Source organism: Hyperolius riggenbachi, chromosome 5, assembly GCF_040937935.1.
Source record: "Hyperolius riggenbachi isolate aHypRig1 chromosome 5, aHypRig1.pri, whole genome shotgun sequence".
NCBI classification, from domain to species: Eukaryota; Metazoa; Chordata; class Amphibia; order Anura; family Hyperoliidae; genus Hyperolius; species Hyperolius riggenbachi.
In genome coordinates this window covers 422157339-422172911 of record NC_090650.1, presented here as the reverse complement: position 1 = coordinate 422172911, position 15573 = coordinate 422157339, and the positions used below count along the sequence as shown (strand labels likewise).

Below are 15573 nucleotides of genomic sequence, written 5' to 3'. Positions count from 1 at the left end.
CTGATGATGTCACGCACATGCGCAGAAAGGGCCCGGCAACAGGAGAGCGATCTAGGATGCGCACCGCCGGCCCAGCGCAGCCGTACTACTCCGGGTCATAGCGACCCGGAAGTAGTACAAATGAGGCGTTCGCTGGCGAACGGTTCGGGAACCGTTCACAGACATCTCTAATCCTGTAGTGACATATAGTAGAAAGCAGTAAATTATACTGGATGCCCACTTTTACGATATCTGCATCAGAAACACTTCCTATAGCTATATATTGCTGAAGATTGATATGTGGCCCCACCCTTCCAGTAATGTATAGCCTAGGCCAGTAGTCCTCAAAGTACAGCCCACGGGCCGAATGTGGCCCGCCAATGCTTTTTCACTGGCCCCCCAAACACAAAATGTATAACTTATAGATGCGGTTCACTGCACCTTTAAATACGGGCGACATGCATATAGAATAGCAGTGCTGGTACCACCCATCCACATACTGTAGAAGCCAGAGAGCAGTCATTCGCTGGCTTACAATTATGCATCAGGTGACACAGCTGTCCAACTGGAAGGCAGATTGTCACCTGAGTATGCTTCACTGTCTGGTGCACAAAGACGTTCTTTGGGCGCCACATGACTGATTGGCTGCTGCTGGGAGTTCTCCTCTGGGCAAGATTGGGGGAATCAATACCTAGATACAATGTAATGTTTTTCAACATTTTTATGTATGTTCCAGCCTCCCAGCAGTCTGAAGTATGTTTACCCGGCCCTTGACCAAAAAAAAAAAAAAGTTTGGGAACCCCTGGTCTAGGCTGTTGATCTACAGTATGTGTCATTTCACCCCTCGAGCATTCTGGATAACTAGTATATTTTGCACTGGCTTGGGAACGCTCAGAAATAAGCATTCTTCAGTGATAAACACCTGCCAGCAGTAAAGATGTCGCTACCTGTGATACATTTCGGAATGTTAATCAGGGTGAGGAAAGATTTCAATGGGTACGTACTAACAAAAAAATTTAGAAATGTAGTTTAAAAAAAAAAAAAAAAAAAGAAAAAAAAAAAAAAAAACAGTTGTAGATGTCAGGCTTAAGGTGCGTACACACATGCGACTATAGTTGTTTGAAACGATCAATCCCTGATTATTTCAAACGACGATCGTTTAAAAAAAACAGCCAACGATCATTAAGCCAAACGATAGACGAGCTAGATTGTTAAAAATAAAAAAATCCGCCAGGACAGATCTTTTGAACGACGATCGTTAGCAAAAGTAGTACATTGTTAAGAAATGGTCTTTCGTAGCAGGCAAGACATGAGCACTTCGTTTTATAGTCAAAGCACATTAAATTCTCCTCTTGCGATCTAACGTTCGTTCTAGGATTGTGCCCAGTGACGTGTTGTATACTACATGATTATACCATAATATTTATTTTAACAGGACAAAGTGTATTTTTGTATGTTTTGTTAACACTATTATCTAGATCAGGGGTCTCAAACTCGCGGCCCGCGTGCCATTTGCGGCCCTCGATACAATATTTTGTGGCCCTCGCCAGCAAAAGCTTGCTTATAGTTCGCTTCAGTGCTCCCAAGTAATTCGCCGCATCCCCGCCACTAAACAAGGGCTGCAAAGCCCCCAAATTGCCCGGGGGGCAATCCGCCGGCATTTCCTGGAAGGGGCAGAGCTTTCAGCTTCAGCTCTGCCCCTCCTGACGTCAATCGCCGCCTCTCCCCGCCCCTCTCTGTGAAGGAAGAGTGAGAGGGGCGAGCAGAGTCGGTGATGCGCCGCGATTGTAAAATTCCTTATGCGGCCCAGCCTCATCCTGACTTTGCCTCCTGCGGCCCCCAGGTAAATTGAGTTTGAGACCCCTGATCTAGATGCTCTACTACATACCGACAGTATGAAATAGAAATTCAGTTATGTCATATACATAATGTTAGTTTTACAGTGTAACGTACGTTTTGAACCGTTCGTTACGCGTGGGCGGAACTTGCTATGTTGCAACTTCCAGGAACAGTATGTGACGTTGTTCCGGATCGTTCGTTAAACGATCAAATCGTTACACACCTTTAAAAGCTAGGTCGTTATTTCGTCAATTAAAGATCGTTTGTCGTATGTGTGTACGTAGCTAAAAGGGAATCTAAACTGAGAGGGATATGGATTTCTCCTTTTAAACAATACCAGTTGCTTGGCACTCCTGATGATCTCTTTTCCTGCAGTAGTGGCTGAATCACACCTGAAACAAGCATGCAGCTAATCCAGTCTGACTTCAGTCAGAGCCCCTTATCTGTATGCTTGTTCAGGGGCTGTAGTTAAAAGTATTAGAGACACAGGATCAGCAGGAGAGTCAGGCAACTGGTATTATTTTAAGAGGAATAATCCATATCCGGACATATGGCCGCATAGGGGTGCTATTTTGGCTGGGAACACGTAGTATCAGCCGCGTTCCCCAGCCTGACGGGTCCTGACGGCGAAACCGGAAGTGGCCGCCGGCGGGACCCAGAGCATCAGAGCGACTCGTCGTGGGCACCGATCAGCTGCAGGGGGCTGAGGTAAGCCCCAGGTGAGTAAAACTCATTTTTTTTTTCTCACTTAAGGTTCACTTTAACTCAACCAGGGTTTCCTGAGTACTCTGCAGGGGTTCCCTGGCATTTTCCCCCATCGTGGGGGAAGTATAATAGAGAGCACATTATAATAGGGGGAACTGTAAAAAGAAGCACTAAATCTGGGGTCAAAATAGTAATGAGCACATTAATGAAAAGGAATAGAATAAGGAGACAGTGTAATGAGGGGCAGAGTAATAGGGGGTAGTGAAATAAACGGTCATACCTACTTTTAAAGTCCATGCCTCCTGGAAAATAAAATGCAGGGGTTTCTTGAGATCCAAAAATTATTTGCAGGGTTCCTCCAGGTTGGTTGAGAAAGACTGTGCTAAGTGTATGAGCACAGCAGTACTGCACAGCAGTAAAGTACCGTCCACAGGAGTGGCTCTGTGCTACCTCACTGGTAGCAGCCTTACCGCCAATCAAAATTTGCCTGGTCTATTTGTTGGTTTCTCTTTAAATACCAAATAAACCGTGACCAAGAATTGAACTTCATCCCAATCAGTAGCTGATACCCCCTTTTACATGAGAAATCTATTCCTTTTCACAAACAGACCATCAGGGGGCGCTGTATGGCTGATATTGTGGTGAAACCCCTCCCACAGGAAACTGTGAGGACCATGGTCCTGGCAGTTTCCTGTCTGTGAACCTTGTTGCATTGAGGGAAATAGCTGTTCACAGCTGTTTCCAACTGCCAAAAAAAGCAAGCAGCAGCTCCTTCCACTGACATCACCTGCCAGCCGTGAAAATGTCACCATGTGATAAATGTCAGAATGTAAATCAGGGGGAGGAAAGATTTTTACAACGAGCAAACACTGACTAAATCATTTACACAATTATTGTAAAAATTGTACTTTGTACTGGTTGAACTCGATGGACGTATGTCTTTTTTTCAACCAAAATAACTATGTAACTATGAAGCACTTTTTTATTACATTATTTTCACTTGAGTTCCTCTTTAAGGCCTTTAACAGACTATCGCTGTTAACAATGCATTTAAAAGCCAGTAGAGTGTTAATCATTCTGTGTTGATGCAAAGTTTATGTCAATGTCATGCAAAACAGTGCAGCACGGATCTGGATCAAAGAAAAATAAACTGAACGGAACTGAACCTGAAGTGAAAATGAACTTATTCTCAGTTGAACAGCTTAATTTTTTAAATTGCCCCAGACTTTCATAGAGTTGCTGTTCAGAATCCACTCTGCTTTGTTAAACTGAAAGAGTAGCAATTACCTCATTACAAGCCTTATCTCACGGTTTCTCAGCTGTTATAGCCTCTATTTAGGCCTCTTTTCACAGTGAGACGTTGCGTTTGATGCGACGTTAAAGTCGCACAACGTACCCCTAACGCAGCGCATGTAGGTTATAAAATTGGCCATTGTTTTGCACTGCGTTATGTGTCCCTTGGTGCGCCGTTTCATCGCATACTGATGGAACGGAAACGGCGCATGCGTTACTTAAAAAAAAAAAAAAACCTTACTGAGCATGTGCAACACACATAACGCAGCAAATGTATTGCTAAACACACAGCATGCAGCACCTTCTAAATATTGCTACACGTTACACACAACGCAACGTGTGCACTGTGAATGTTGCACATACTTGGTATTGCTGTGTGTTAGCCTGCGTTAAAGTATTTTCTAACGTGCGACTTTAGCGTCCCACTGTGAAAGAGGCCCTACACTTCAGGAAGCCAGGCTAAAAATTGCACAAACTGTCAAGATCTTTTGCATAGATAGGAACTTATGTTTTTTTAACTCCTTGAGACTTCAGGGAATTTCTTACTAGGGTTAGTATTTTATGTACTGATGATCATCTCCAAATGTCACTTCAAAAATCTATTAACCCTTCGCACTCTCGCATGCAAATGTTCAAACGAATGCATTCACAGATTCACTCATCCAGGCACAACTGCTATCCCTACAGCTAAATTAAAAGCCGGGGTTTTAGTTCACAGAAGAATGCATTCTAGCCACACCCCCTTCAGCACCCCCCTTTCCTTAATAACTTATTTAATGTCCTAACTAGAGGCGATGTGCCTGGATATATGTATTTTTTTTCTTGTTACTGACCCCTGTGGCTAGGGTCTAATTCAGTGCACTCCCTCCTTCTCCTGTATGTGTTTGTCAGCATGCACACAGCTTATGCTGGTGTATGTGCATGGTGCACATGGACACATAACGTTAGCTCCCTTGTGCGATTGGCAAGATGCACTGTCTTTACCAGGAGAGGAAGTTAGGATGTGTGCTCCTAATCCATTGATAGGTTTGATGCAATGAATGCGTTTGCATGTCTGCACTATGCATGTTACAGGGTCAGAGTTAGGACGCCTATGTTTACCTGGGTACTTCTGCGCAGTATAGGTGACTAAGCATAAGAATGCATTCTTATGTGAACTAAGACCCCGGCTTTTAACTTAGCTGTAGGGATAACAGTTGTGCCTGGATGTGTGAATCTGTGAATGCATTTGTTTGAACATTTGCATGCGAGAGTGCGAAGGGTTAATAGATTTTTGCTGTTTTCTAGCCACACCCCCTTCAGCCCCCCCCCCCCCCCCCCCCCCTTTCCTTAATAATTTATTTAATGTCCTAACTAGAGGCGATGTGCCTGGATATATGTATTTTTTTTATTTTTTTCTAATGTCACTTCAGGTACATTTTAAATGCCATAGCCAAGATATTGATTGGGCTCGTTCAAAGCTTCATACATTGGCATAAAATTGTCTTAACGTATCTCAAAATTATTACCATCTTGTTGAACATCGCTAGCAGGTGGCAAGCAGATACAACAAAACTCCAGTGATGCCCTCGTCTGATTGGTTAACACGGCTAGCAGCAGAAACCAAGTCACGTCTACTTACGCAAAGACGGGTCGGACAGCGTTGTTCATGTTCCCGTAAGCTGCTCTTCCCAGGAGTTCCCTGAAGCAATTCTCAGCCAGCACACCGGGGTTCTCCTCTTTATCGCTGGCGCTGGGGGAAGCCGGGGGGCCCAGGCGACTGCGGAGAGACAATCAGAAAAACACATCCTGTTAAACGCTGACAGTGGGATCCCCGCATGGAGGACACAACTGAGAAATGACTGTGAATCTGACAACGCAACACGTGCGGATGAGCCGAGGCTGAAACGCTGATAGCGGGATCTCCATACGGACGTCACAACTGAGAAATGACTGTGAATCTGACAATGCAGCTGAAGAGCTGAGGCTGGAATACACAAGACAAAAAACAGGCAGTAGGAAGGGATTTATTATCCCATCGGATTTATAATTAGGGATGGTCAATGTGATGCAAATAATTTTGAGTTAATGCAGCATTATGCAAATTTTGTACGCAAATGTATGTAGATTGAGCATGGAACCAATCAAATTCTGTTGAGGTAAAATTTGATTGGTTCCTTTTCAAGCTGCATAAAGTTGCATGCTAAATTTGCATAATCCTGCATCTACAGTACATTATTTGCATCTCATTGACTTTTTATAATTATGTCCAGCCGGTCCTGAGGTTCAGGTGACCTCTAGAAAAGCCAAAGTACAGCCACATAACTGACCATGCGTCTCACCACTGTGTCAGGGAAAACAGGTTGGTTATAGACTAGTAATGAGACGTGGTACTTGGGACTTCGATTCCTTCTGCCCTAAGTCCCATACACGCGCTAGATTAAGGTTGGCTTAGGCGGCAGGTGACCGCCACCCGGCAAGCAATTCGCCAGGCGGACCAACTTGCTCTAATGACATCCATACCTTTCTTCTCGCCGCCTGACATCACGTATGCGCTCCGTCTTACTGCACAGCAGGAAAGGTGTTGTCAGCTGTACAGCCGTTAGGTCCCGATGCCCGTTGAGCAACATCAGTTTATTTGTGTGTATGGACACTTCAAAGGGAACTCCAGTGGAGAGAGATATGAAGGCAGGCATATTTATTTCCTATTAAACAATGCATATTGTCTCTATACCAGACCAGCGCTCCGACCATAAATCCTCTTTGTATAGATTGTAGCCACCACCAAGGACACCCTAAATGATCCACACTCACCAGCTGCGATGGGCCAGTAACCACAGTGGCCTTAATTCGCCTTTGAGGTACTTGCCAGGCTCCCCACACCCTGTGGCTGACACCACTCACAGACCTCTCCTTATCTCCTTCTTGGGTCACATATACACCTCAATATAAACAAAGGCTATCATTGCGCAGATATCATATGATAAAAGACGGTTTATTAAAAGGTTCCACTCACATATTACAAGCAGACGGTAAGCCTGTGGAGTATAGGAACGGGCTCCACCCCGTGCGGCCTCCCGGGCTGACCGCCGATATGATGTTAATCCAGGGTTATGCTCGCTCCACCACGCCACCGCGTCCCACTGCTCTCACTCCTGTTAGTTCCGCATGGGGCTCCTCCCTATTGATTTCGTCATGAAATGACTCATTCAGGGGATCCCCTGAATGAGTCATTTCATCGCAGCTGGTGAGTGTGGATCTTTTAGGGTGTCCTTGGTGGTGGCTACAATCTATACAAAGAGGATTTATGGTCGGAGCGCTGGTCTGGTATAGAGACAGTATTTACAAGAAAGGACCTACTCAAGCCTTTTTCCAGAAGTGGACCCATAGAACTGTGTGGCGTACAGGGACTGCATTTAATATACCTACTGTGTAGATTCACCAGATTGGTGTATGCCTGTTACATAAGATTACATAAAGATTATATGTGTGTCATAGTTGAAAAATCATATTGATTGTATATAACATATTTGAATCATATTGATTAGGTAAAGTGTAGGCATCTGAGCGCTGTAGAACTGTTCGGTAAACCATGCATATTGCCTGGCTGTCCTGCAGATCCTCTGCCTCTAATATGTTTAGCCATAGACCCTGAACAAGCATGCAGTAGATCAGGTGTTTCTTACATTATTGTCCGATATGACAAGACTAGCTGCATGCTTGTTTCTGATGTTATTCAGGAGATTACTGCAGCCAAATAGACCAGCAGGGCTGATGGGCAACTGGCATTGTTTAAAAGGAAATAAATATGGTAGCCGCCATATCCCTCTCACTTCTGGTGTCCTTTAAATCAAATGCGGTCCCCTTCTAAAATTATTCAGTGACAGGTGCACTTTAGTTACACAAACCTGTCTGTGTCTTCTATCTTCTGCATATTAAAAAGCAAGGAAGGAACGATCTTATCCATGTGTTGCGGCTCCCAGATTGTCGCTCGCAGCTCGTCATTCACAGTTTTACGGACAACTCCTTGGATACCCCGAATTCCGGCAATTCTGATTCTGCAAAACGGATAGAAAAATATATTTGTTCCACTGGGCAGCAAAATGTATTAAAAATCTCCTCTACATTCCGCTTAAAGAGGCATCGCAATGATGTATAGAAGAATGTAAAACATTTAGGATACCCACCTTCTAGCATCAGACTCAACTGCAATAGCTACCGTATTTTTCGGATTATAAGACGCACCTAGGTATAGAGGTCAAAAACTAGGGGAAAAAAATACTAAATCTGGTGCACATCCATGGTCCAGGGCAGGGCTGTGGAGTCAGAGTTGGAGTCGTCGGAGCCATTTTGGGTACCTGGACCCCAAAGCCCTGGTCCAGGGGAGTCTTATGAACCATTCCCCCACCCCTCCCAATTATTGAGTCCTCCTTCTGCCCCCATCTGTGTCCTCCCCCCTGTCCCCCTCTGTGTCGTCCCCCCTCTGTCTCCCCCCCCCCTTCTCTGTGTCCTCCTCCCGCCCCCCTTTTTGTTCTCCTCTTGCCCCCTTTTTGTCCTCCTGTCCCCTTTTGTGTCCCCCTGCCCTCCCCTTGTGTAATGCAATTAGCAGCGGCAGATGCATTCATCTCTCTCCTGATCCTGGGCGCTCGCAGCGATCAGCAGTTTCTCCTTTTACTGAGGCTGCATTTCCACTTGTGCGGTGCGAATCGCCGCGGTAAAAATTCGCATGCGGATGCGAATTTCGTATGCGGGTCCATGCGAATTTTCATGTGAATTCGCATGGATGACGATGTATGCGAATTTAACCATGGCAGTGCTGGTGTGCTTTTCCATTGTTTCTATGCAAATTCGCATGAAAATTTGCATACTCAAACCTTATGAGAATTTCCTATTAAATACATTGTATGCGAGTCGCATAGCGGTATGTGGTATGCAATTTTTTTTCTGCACAGAAAAACGCAAAGGAATCCTGACAAGTGGAAACAGTCCCATTCACTTGTATTGCTATGCGAATTTGCATGCGAAAAACGCATGCGAATTCGCGATAGTGGAAATGGGCCCTCACTCTTCCAGGAGTGCAACATGGACAGTAAAGGGAGTTCTCAACACACCATCAGGTAGTATCAGCGGGCAATTGTAATTTAAGGACTCCCTGCATTTGGACGCAGGGACTTTTTCTCCCCACTTTTTTAAGATAAAAAAAAAGTGTGTGTCTTGTAATCCGAAAAATATGGTATATTGCTGTACATTGGCATGTCCCCCCGTCCTCCTAGTGAGGTTTAGCCTAGGTTATACAGCTGCAGTGAACTCTGGGAGACCAGGTGTTGTTGCTCACTTCAAAACATCACAAAAAAAACAAACAAACATTCCACAGTGATGCACCTTACCAGAGTAAAGATGTCACCACCTGTGATAAATATAAGACTGTAAACCGGGGAGAGGAAAGAATTTTACAAACACTGTCATAACAATTTATAAACGGAAATTGTAAAACATATGAAATTTTAATTACATTCAGTAAAGTTCCTCCTTAAAGAGGAACTCCAGCCTAAACAAACATACTGTCATTAAGTTACATTAGTTATGTTAATTAAAATAGATAGGTAATATAATCTCTTACCCACACTGTTTTAAAAGAACAGGCAAATGTTTGATTTCATGAGGGCAGCCATCTTTTTGGTTGAAAGGAGGTGACAGGGAGCATGAGACACAGTTCCAACTGTCCTGTGTCCTGATCACCTCTCTCAGTTGCTAGGCAACGTGAACAACATAGGAAATCCCATCATGCTCTGCACAGCATCAGAGAAAAAAAGCCCGGGCTTTTTTTCTCTGATGGGTGGAGCTTAGATAAAAATGCAGCTAAAAATGATGCTTTGGTAAGAAAAACAAAGTTCTGATGCTGTGAAACTGTTAAAGAGACACCAAGCCTTTTCAGTTCTGCTGAGTACATTTTTAGTCCGGAGATTCACTTTAAAGATACTTGAAGATCAAACCCTCCCTCCCCGACACAGAATGGCTGTATAGGTAGGATATATAGGCCATTCACTTGCAACTTACTCTGTGCGCACTTCAGGGTCAGCGTGACAGGAATGACACATGGCGCTGAATCGAGACACAAAGAAATCGTAGCGCCTGTGATAGGAAGGGGTGTCCTCTTCAATGTTTGCAAACTTGACAAACTATAGAGAAACAAGGATAAAAAAAACACGTAAAAATAGACAATTCTTCACACCTCATGCTTAATGGGGAATGCAAGAATTCATGGGGGAACAAGGCATAGAAAGGAGTTCCATGAGTGTCAGAACATTGGCCGGACAACCCTTTCAACAGCCCTCCGGCACAAACTCTTACAGGGAACCCAAGGTCGGTCTTCGGAGGGAAGGGGGTGGTATTGCGCTATTCCCCCCCGAGTTTAGCGAGAAGATTTGTTGCTAACTTGGAGGTAAATAGAGGGGAGAGGAATTCCCCGTTTAAAATGCCCGCCAGGGGCGCTCTAACAGGGTTTCCTGAACTGCCATTGGGCATCTCTCTCCGGCCGCACCCCCTGCCGCTCCCCGCCTCCCTGCACGCTATGAGAGACAACACAGTCTTTCAGCGCAGCATCGTGAGGTCACGCAAACGAAAGTGGGCCATTGCGGCGCACAGGAGCGGCGGGGAGTTGTGTTTTTTGCAGCTACTTGATCCGCTCAGCCCTGCGGATCAGGTAGCCTACTACAGTATTTCCCTCTGGGCATATACTGTATGTAATGTATATCTATAAAAAAACAAAAAACAACCATTTAGCCTATTGCAATGTTAGTGGGCGAGGTTATAAATAATAGTTTGTGCTGTCTAGTTTTTTTTCTTTTCTGCCAGTAGTAAAGATGCTGACCTGCAGGCTCTTTGTGGGTCAAACAACAACAAAATTGCTATGTAAGAAATGATTGATATTCACCATGTAATGTATCGATTTATTTTTTCCCCCCTTTTCACTAAACGTCCTCTTTAAAAGACTTCCAAGGTGACACACTTAATCTATTTTTACTCACCTGGGGCTTCCTCCAGCCCCTTCAAAGCCATTTCAGTCTCTCACCACATCTCCGGTCCTCCTCTTTGTCCTGCTGTACGCACCCAGCGACGTGGTGAGCAGGAGAACAGACCTGCCAGCGGGCCACCAATCTTTACTGGCAGCCAGCAGGACACCGAGGAGGACCGGAGCTGCGGCGTGGGACAGAAATAGCTTGGAGGGGCTGGAGGAAGTCCCAGGTGGGTACAAATAGATTAAAAGTGTCACCACAGAAGTCCTTTAAAGGATACCTGAAGCGACATGATGAGATAGACATGGGTATGTACAGTGCCTAGAACACAAATAACTATGCTGTGTACCTTTTTTTCTCTCTGCCTGAAAGAGTTAAATATCAGGTATGTAAGTGGCTGACTCAGTCCTGACTCAGACAGGAAGTGTCTACAGTGTGACCCTCACTGATAAGAAATTCCCCTTTTTATCAATTTCTTGCTCTCAGAAGTAATTTTCTGTTAGGAAAGTGTTTTATAGTTGGAATTTCTTATCAGTGAGGGTCACACTGTAGTCACTTCCTGTCTGAGTCAGGACTAAAGGCTCATACACACATCAGACTATGGTCTTTGGAAAATGAAAGATCACAGACCAATCTTACCACCCTTCATGTAGTATGAGAGCCATACTCTACACCAGCGTTTCCCAACCGCTGTGCCGCGGCACACTAGTGTGCCGCGGCATGTTGCCTGGTGTGCCGTGCGTTCCTACTGTATGTAGAACGCAGGAGGGGGAAAGCAGCGCTAGAAGGAGGGGCAGTGGAGGCAGCGGTGGGGAGGGGGGAAATATCCCCCCCCCTCCCTCACCTGGGACCCCTCCTTCTGCCTCTCTCCCCCTCCATTTATGGGTGGCAAGTGCGGGGTCGGCGGCGGGGAGGCACGCGGAGAATTACTCACCACTTCCGCGTTCCAAGCGCCGGCAGCGTCATGTCGTCAGATCTCCGCCTTCAATGCCGCCCACTGTGCTTCCGCTAATCAGGAAGCACAGTGGGCGGCATTGAAGGCGGAGATCTGACGACATGACGCTGCCGGCGCTTGGAACGCAGAAGTGGTAAGTCTGCGCATGTCTCCCCGCCGCCGAGCCGCCCCGCACTTGCCACCGATAAATGGAGGGGGAGAGAGGCAGAAGGAGGGGTCCCAGGTAAGGGAGGGGGGGGATATTTCCCCCCTCCCCACCGCTGCCTCCACTGCCCCTCCTTCTAGCGCTACTTCCCCCCTCCTGGGCATCTATACTGGGGGCAACTGTACTAGCTATACTGGGGGCAACTAAACTAGTTATACTGGGGGCAACTAAACTAGCTATACTGGGGCAATTAAACTAGCTATACTGGGGGCAATTAAACTAGCTATACTGGGGGCAACTAAACTAGCTACACTGGGGGCAACTAAACTAGCTACACTGGGGGCAACTAAACTAGCTACACTGGGGGCAACTAAACTAGCTACACTGGGGGCAACTAAACTAGCTACACTGGGGGCAACTAAACTAGCTATACTGGGGGCAATTAAACTAGCTATACTGGGGGCAATTAAACTAGCTATACTGGGGGCAACTAAACTAGCTACACTGGGGGCAACTAAACTAGCTACACTGGGGGCAACTATACTAGCTATACTGGGGCACTACCTACCTATACTGGGCACTATGCTAGCTATGCTGGGCACTATACTAGCTATACTGGGCACCATACTAGCTATCTGGGCACTATACTAGCTATCTGGGCACTATAGTAGCTATACCGGGCACTACCTACCTATACTGGGGCACTACCTATCCATACTGGGACTATACTAGCTATACTGGGGTAACTATACTAACCATACTGGGGCAACTAAACTCCCTATACTGGGGCAACTATGCTAGCTATGCAGCCGCACCCCAGCCCCCCCCATAGCCTGCTACACACGGCACTGTCCACTAGGTCGCGCAAACACCCGCGCGCCCCCCGCCGTTCCCCGGAGAAAAATATGGTCAGAAAGTGTTCCCCGGGCCGGAAAAGGTTGGGAACCACTGCTCTACACAGTCTTTTCTATGGAGCTGAACTCCACATCAGAAAAAAATCTTTGCAAGATGCTGCACACACAGATGCTGTACAGACACAAAAGATCAGTATCCGCAAAAGATCTGTTCCTGCCAAAAATCCATTCCTGCAAATTGCAATGATAGTCTATGAGATCTGCAGATCATCATACACACATGATTTAACTGACATTCATCTGCAGATCAGATCCACCAGGATGGATTTTCAGATCTGCGGATGATTGCTTGATCTGCAGATGAATGTCAGTTAAATCGTGTGTATGATGATCTGCAGATCTCATAGACTATCATTGCAATTTGCAGGAATGGATTTTTGGCAGGAACAGATCTTTTGCAGATACTGATCTTTTGTGTCTGTACAGCATCTGTGTGTGCAGCATCTTGCAAAGAGTTTTTTTCTGATGTGGAGTTCAGCTCCATAGAAAAGACTGTGTAGAGTATGGCTCTCATACTACATGAAGGGTGGTAAGATTGGTCTGTGATCTTTCATTTTCAAAAGACTATGGTCTGATGTGTGTATGTGGCCTGAGTCAGCCACTTACATACCTGATATTTAACTCATTCAGGCAGAGAAAGAAAAAAAGGAACACTGCATAGTTATTTGTGTGCTTGGCACTGTACATACACGTCTATCTCATCAGGTCACATGTCACCTCGGGTATCCTTTAAGCAGCAATGCTGATTTACAAATGCTGTGAACAGACAGGTTCTGTATGACCTCCACATCTTTGGACTCTGTCAAGTAAAGCACTTGAGAATCCCTTTTGAAGTGAATGATTTTGAAAGCTGGCTGAAGTCGCACATTAGTAGCTCAGGCCAAGTATCTCAGGGGAGGCATTCTTTTAGTGTCTCCTCTCATTTCTTCTTTTTTATTTCCCTCAAAACATGTAACATGACAGTTGTCTGAAGGTTAAACATATGGTCCATTAGGTAAGGGGAGAAACTTAAAGGACAACTTGAGTTAGAGGGGTATAGAGGCTGTCTAATCAAACCAAGATCGACCAATCGCTCAAACTGATTGCAAAGTTTTCAATGCCGGGGAGTCAACCAGCCTGCACCCGGCAAAACAAGGAATTCACCGAATCCCGACCTGGATTTTGACAATTATAGCCCAATTTTTTGTAACCTAGCCACAGGTAAAGCATGCACAATGTTTCGACACACAGGCCTTTGTCTAGCACCTGACAAAAGCCTGCGTGACGAAACGTGTGCTGTTTGAAACCAGTCTGTCACAGAAAATTGCACAAAATGTTTCCACAACCACATTTGCGATTCTCATTCAGGTAAAGAAAATCGCTCACCGAGTAGAGATTGCAAACATAACTGTGGCAAAATAGCAGGGATTTTGCAGCAATTTTCTAGGTGAAACAGGAACTCAAGCAATATGGATAAACTTTGGTATCTAAATAATCCTCCTTACAGTTCCTCTTTTAAATTTATCAAATATACTCACAGATAAGCTGATGTTATGCCTCACAATAGTGTTCTACAACAAGGAACAGCACATCCTTAAACCAAAACATTTCAAGATTGGCATTGGTGAGTATAAATCATAATCACCACTTTGGCGGCCAACCTAAATATTCTTTTGAATCCTAATGACAGCTCCCGGACACTTACTTTCATCATGTGACTCACTGTCACATGACCAACTCTGAAGCTCACCCACAAGTATCTGGAAGCTGACTCATGCCTCATGCCAGCCAACAGAGAGGAGAATGTTATGTTACTCTGTCAGTGCAGGCTGGTGAGACCAGTACATGATTAGGAGCTGTATACTACTGAGGGGGGGCAGAGGCATACCTGCATACCAATGGGGTTGCCAGAACAGGGACCTGCATACTAAATGGAAGACACATCTAGGACCTCCATACTAATAGGGGCAGGAGGACCGCACAAGGATCTGCATACTAAATGGAGAACATATAAGATATTATTTATTTATTTATTTTGGGGGGCGCACCAATAGCATATGAGGGCCTTCATACCAATGAGAGGCACACGAGGATCTCCATGTCCATAGGGGGTACCAGGACTACATGCTAATAGGGTACACAAGACGCCCTACATGCCGATGGGGGACACAAGAGTGCCTACATACCAATGGGGGCATTAGGACCACAAGAGGACCTACATATTAATGGGGGGCCCAGGGACCTATATACCAATAGAGGGGGGCAGCAAGACCATAGGGAAACTACACAATAATGAGTGGCAAATGAGGGTAAATATACTAATGGTGGGCACAAGGACCATAAGAAGACCTATATACCAAGGGGGGGGGGAGGGGGGCAGCAATACCACAGGGGAACTACATAATAATGAGTGGTACATGAGGACCTACACACCAAAGGGGGGCACCAGGACTACAAGAGGGTCTACACGCTAATAGGGTGTACATGACAGCCTACATGCCGATGGGGGACAAAAAGTGGGCCTACAAACCAATGGAGTGCATCAGGACCAAAAGACAACCTATATAATAATGGGGGGCACAGGGACCTATATACCAATGGGGGGGGCACCAAGACCATAGGGGAACTACATAATAATGAGTGGTACATGAGGACCTACACACCAAAGGGGGGCACCAGGACTACAAGAGGGTCTACACGCTAATAGGGTTTACAAGACGGCCTACACGCCAATGGGGGAAACAAGTGGGCCTACAAACCAATGGAGTG

General features: G+C 45.5%; 1 protein-coding gene across 2 annotated transcripts in view; it reads right to left on the bottom strand.

The window, feature by feature from the left end:
* The window catches only part of EFR3A (EFR3 homolog A), a 180765-nt gene that overhangs the window by 80883 nt on the left and 84309 nt on the right, over nt 1-15573 (bottom strand). For both annotated transcript variants that reach the window (XM_068238034.1, XM_068238033.1), the window contains exons 6-8: nt 9853-9974; nt 7704-7853; nt 5438-5575 (exon numbers count right to left, since the gene is read on the bottom strand). In XM_068238034.1, coding sequence (XP_068094135.1) covers nt 5438-5575; nt 7704-7853; nt 9853-9974 — 410 coding nt within the window. The remainder of the gene's footprint in view (nt 1-5437; nt 5576-7703; nt 7854-9852; nt 9975-15573) is intronic.